Genomic DNA, 5,000 nt, shown 5'->3' with positions numbered 1-5,000 from the left:
TGATCACTTTTTTATAACTAAACACACATGACGTGATCCAGCAACACGCAACACAAGATCTGATTTACATGTTAAGGAACAAGCATGTTGCCTCTACTGTGATGTCAAACAGTTCAGACATTCATCCAATCTAAGATTTCAAGTCCACACGAACTGGAAGCTGCAACCATTTTTGTTTTCATATTGTGACGCAGTTCCTAGAGAAACAGAATATTAAATGAGAAAACAGTGGGCGTGGCTTGTTTTTTTCTACTGCGAGCTGATTGGATGAAGTAAAGTAGGCATGTCATTCAGAAAGATGGGGAAAAGGGTTTGGGGAAAGTTACTACAACCTAACAGACTCCTCCTCCTCAACATTACTGTTGAGCTATCAGTAATTTTGGGTGGAGCTATCAGTCCTTTAGGGCGGGGCTATCAGTATTTTAGGGTGGAGCTATCAGTCTTTTAGGGTGGAGCTATCAGTCCTTTAGGGTGGAGCTATCAGTCCTTTAGGACGGGGCTATCAGTCATTTAGGGTGGAGCTATCAGTCTTTTAGGGTGGGGCCATCAGTAATTTAGGGTGGAGATATCAGTCCTTTAGGGCGGGGCTATCAGTATTTTAGGGTATAGCTATCAGAGCTGATTGGATGTAGTAAAGTAGGCGTTTCATTCAAAAAGGTGGGGAAATGTGTTTGGGCATAGTTATTACATTCTAGGTGACTCCTCCTCCTCACCATTTCTGTTTGTTGGAGGGGCGTGGTTAAGTATCACCACCACCGTGGAATGAACCGACAACTTATCCAGCATATGTTTTACGCAGCGGATCCCTTCCAGCTGTAACCCATCACTGGGAAAGTGTCTATTTTAAATATTTATAATTTCTGCTCATTGATGGCCATCAACCTGTCATACTGGGCAGAGCAAAGACGGTTGACGTTCTGCCACAAGATGGCGACAGAGACCGTATAATAAGCCTTTAGAGGAGAAAAACTCAAACAATTTCAAACTACAGCTGATCAAATCATTATTAAACAGGTGAATGACTAAGTCAATTTCTCTCTTTTGTATGTCGTAGTGCAGTATTTATACCGTAGTAATCTGCTAGCGTTTCCTTTCTCCTGATTGCAGTACAGAAATACTGGGTAATCTCTGTAGACTGATGGGATTTCATGCTGTCCAGCCTTATAATCTTAAAATGTGAGCAGAATCAGCTGTTTGGTCCTCACTTTAGACATTACGCTAGAGAATCATTCAGACTCTACAGTGATGTTGGTGAGTTAGTAACGGCTTCTGCTGTTCTGACGTCAGCTGCAGATGTGAATGATTGGTGGAAGAAAGTAGTTCCTCTTACGAAAGGGTTTTTAGACTCTCCATGATTGATTTTCTTTTTAATATACACGATTGTGCCGTGAAACTGTTGTATAAACACAATATCACACGAGTAGCAGTGTGATATGGCTGTATATAAGTACGTAAGACACTCAGCCTATTTTTCATTTTGACATAAGATTATTTCGCTCCTCCATTGTCAGATTATTTTGCTTGTTTTAAGGAGAAACTCTCTTCATTTTGACTCATTATTTCTGAAAACAACACTGTTTTTTCTTGTCTAGAAAATGCTTCTTGATTTAAGAGTTTATAGATATTTGGGCTTAGAAACGAGACAAAAGCTCTGAAGAGAAGCATTTCGGACTGAAAAGCGGCTTGTTGCTGTAATCTTGTTGTGTCCAGTATTATTAGGACACAATGTTGTAACACAGATATAACTGATCACGTGTGTGTGTGCTTCTGTTGTTGTCAGGAGGTGGAATCACTGAGCGGAACCTGCAGAGGATTCTGGAAGGTTCTGGATCTCAGGAGTTTCACTGCTCTGCTCGATCGAGCAAAGACTCCAGTATGAAGTTCAGGTGCGTTCCTGATAAAATGCTGGAAAATGTCAATGGGCACGGCCTAAAATGGCCAAAACCACAGTAGCAGCTTTTTATTTAGCGTTATAAAAAACTCGAGGCGTTTTTTAATTAGCAATTAATACAAACATTACAATGTAAACTAGGCATGGGCCGGTATGAGATTCTGAAGGTATAATAATCTTGGATAAAAATATCCCGGTTTGGCGGTATTGTGATTACTGCTCTGAAATATACAGTATTAATTTTAAAAGTCTTTTTCCACTTTGAACACAATATATTTTATTTTGAGAAACATTTCCAAAATATTTTAACCGTAAACATGTCAGACTAAATCATTAAAATAAACCATTGACTTCTGCTGTCTGCATTAGTTTCAAAAACACAGATTTCTTTACAATTTAAAACAGTATTTTAGACATCTTTTCTGTGTAAAAAATATAAATAAATAAATCTTACACATACTTTAGGAACGGTATAGCAGAAAATGTTGGCAGTTTTAAAACCTTGACTTTTCCAAACCGCGGTGTACCTTGAAAACGGTTATCATCCCATGCCTAATGTAAACATTAGCTGAGCAGCATACATACAGTAGTAAAGCGCAGTCGTCAGGGGGGAGAGTTGCCAGGTGAAAAAAAGACACTCCTCAATGTTGTGAATTTGAACTGTAATACCTATATCAACCACTAGATGCCAAACCTACACTGTTAAAAAACATCGATTAATGAAGTTTCTGTGTTTTGTTTTTTGTGGTGGTGAATTGCATTATGGGATGTTGATCTCTGCTCTGTCCACTTTTGATGTTGAAAATTCAACTCTACAGTTTAACAGAGTGACTTTTAGTGACATTTTAGTCATTTAAAATAATTAAATGTATAGAGAAACAATATCTAGTGTGTAAAATAACTGAAAATGTGCTGCAGTTTATTGCAAGGTTTGTGTAGCGTAATATACAACACCAACACACACTATATAGCACTGCACACTATTACACATGATCAGAAAAGTCCCTTTTTCACACTTTTCAAGATTAAAAGTGGATAGTAGAAAGATCAAGATCTCATAATGCAATTCAGAAGCAGAAATAAATGGAGAACAATAATATAGAAAACTGCACATTTTTGGCAGTGTATCCTACATACTGCACCATTAATGCTTGTCTGTAAGTGCAGGTTTATTCACGTGTGTGTTCTGTCCTGTAGGAACAGTAATGTGTGTATGGGAGGCTCTCTGTCTGTACCTGAATATGCCGTGAAAGTGGCGGACGTGACTAAAATACGAGCACTCAACGCCATCGCCAAAAACACACTCTAGGAAACACGGAGCAGCGCTCACTTACAGCTGCAGAAATATAAATGTCCTGTACAGAGTTACAAGAAGGACACTCTTGAAATCCAGCATCATGTATATTGAATATTCTGAATATCATGAAGCTGCTCTATAAGTTTATGATGGCAGTTTCAGTTGGAAATTGCATTAAAAAGGATTAAAAATCAAATGCACTGTTTCAATTGATCGTTTATGGGATTGGTGGCTGTAAGTACAGTGCCGGTTCTCTTGATGTATGTTGATAGTTTACAGGACAGCACGATCCATCATTGTGATCATTTTGTCTGTTTTTGTGGCTGTTTTTTGATTATTAAATAAAACTGTAAATAAAAATGGCATCTCAGTTTTAAATATCACCCACACACAGTTATAGAAATGCCCCTACAATCCCAGTACTGACAATAACTAATATAAACGCAAAAGAAAATCATTGCAATTTTTACTCATTTATTGTGTTACATACTAATTTATTTGAAGCAATAAATCAATTTTTCTTCCAAAACAATAAATTACTGACAATAAAAAATTAATTTATTTAGGAAATAAAAGAAAAACTAGGGAACATACTCACCGGCCACTTTATTAGGTACACCTGTCCAACTGCTCGTTAATGCAAATCAGCCAATCGCATGGCAGCAGCTCAATGCACTTAGGCATGTAGACATGGTCAAGACGATCTGCTGCAGTCTTGGTTGTTGGTGCCAGAAGTGCTGCTCTGAGTATTTCAGAAACTGCTGATCGACTGGGATTTTCACGCACAACCATCTCTAGGGTTTACAGAGAATGGTCCGACAAAGAGGAAATATCCAGTGAGCGGCAGTTCTGTGGGCGCAAATGCCTTGTTGATGCCAGAGGTCAGAGGAGAATGGCCAGACTGGTTCCAGCTGATAGAAAGGCAACAGTAACTCAAATAAGCACTCGTTACAACCGAGGTCTGCAGAAGAGCATCTCTGAACACACAACACGTCCAACCTTGAGGCGGATGGGCTACAGCAGCAGAAGACCACACCGGGTGCCGCTCCTGTCAGCTAAGAACAGGAAACTGAGGCTACAATTCACACAGGCTCACCAAAACTGGACAATAGAAGATTGGAGAAACGTTGCCTGGTCTGATGAGTCTCCATTTCTGCTGACACATTCAGATGCTCGGCTCACAATTTGGCCTCAACAACATGAAAGCATGGATCCATCCTGCCTTGTATCAGCGGTTCAGGCTGCTGGTGGTGGTGTAATGGTGTGGGGGAGATTTTCTTGGCACACTTTGGGTCCATTAGTACCAATTGAGCATGGTGTCAACACCACAGCCTACCTGAGTATTGTTGCTGACCATGTCCATCCCTTTATGAGCACAGTGTCTCCATCTTCTGATGGCTACTTCCAGCAGGATAACGCACCATGTCATAAAGCCCCAATCATCTCAGACTGGTTTCTTGAACATGACAATGAGTTCACTGTACTCAAATGGCCACCACAGTCCCCAGAGCTCAATCCAATAGAGCACCTTTGGGATGTGGTGGAACGGGAGATTGGCATCATGGATGTGCAGCCGACAAATCTGCAGCAACTGTGTGATGCTATCATGACAATATGGAGCAAAATCTCTGAGGAATATTTCCAGTAGCTTGTTGAATCTCTGACACGGAGGATTAAGGCAGATCTGAAGGAGAAAGGGGTCCGACCCGGTACTAGTAAGTGTACCTAATAAAGTGGCCGTTGAGTGTGTGTGTGTGTATATATATATATATATATATATATTGTAATGGTTTAGTGTAAATATGTCCTCTT

At 39.8% G+C, this 5,000-nt stretch overlaps 1 protein-coding gene across 3 annotated transcripts in view; it reads left to right on the top strand.

The window, feature by feature from the left end:
• The window catches only part of cutc (cutC copper transporter homolog (E. coli)), a 34,479-nt gene extending 30,931 nt beyond the window's left edge, over window positions 1-3,548 (top strand). For all 3 annotated transcript variants that reach the window (XM_056470570.1, XM_056470568.1, XM_056470567.1), the window contains exons 8-9: window positions 1,781-1,886; window positions 3,089-3,548. In XM_056470570.1, coding sequence (XP_056326545.1) covers window positions 1,781-1,886; window positions 3,089-3,200 — 218 coding nt within the window. In that variant the 3' untranslated portion in view covers window positions 3,201-3,548. The remainder of the gene's footprint in view (window positions 1-1,780; window positions 1,887-3,088) is intronic.
• Window positions 3,549-5,000: the final 1,452 nt, after the last annotated feature.

The sequence above is a fragment of the Danio aesculapii genome, chromosome 13 (genome assembly GCF_903798145.1).
Source record: "Danio aesculapii chromosome 13, fDanAes4.1, whole genome shotgun sequence".
NCBI lineage: Eukaryota > Metazoa > Chordata > Actinopteri > Cypriniformes > Danionidae > Danio > Danio aesculapii.
The sequence above is the reverse complement of the archived record's forward strand: the minus strand, read 5'-3'. Positions and strand labels throughout refer to the sequence as shown.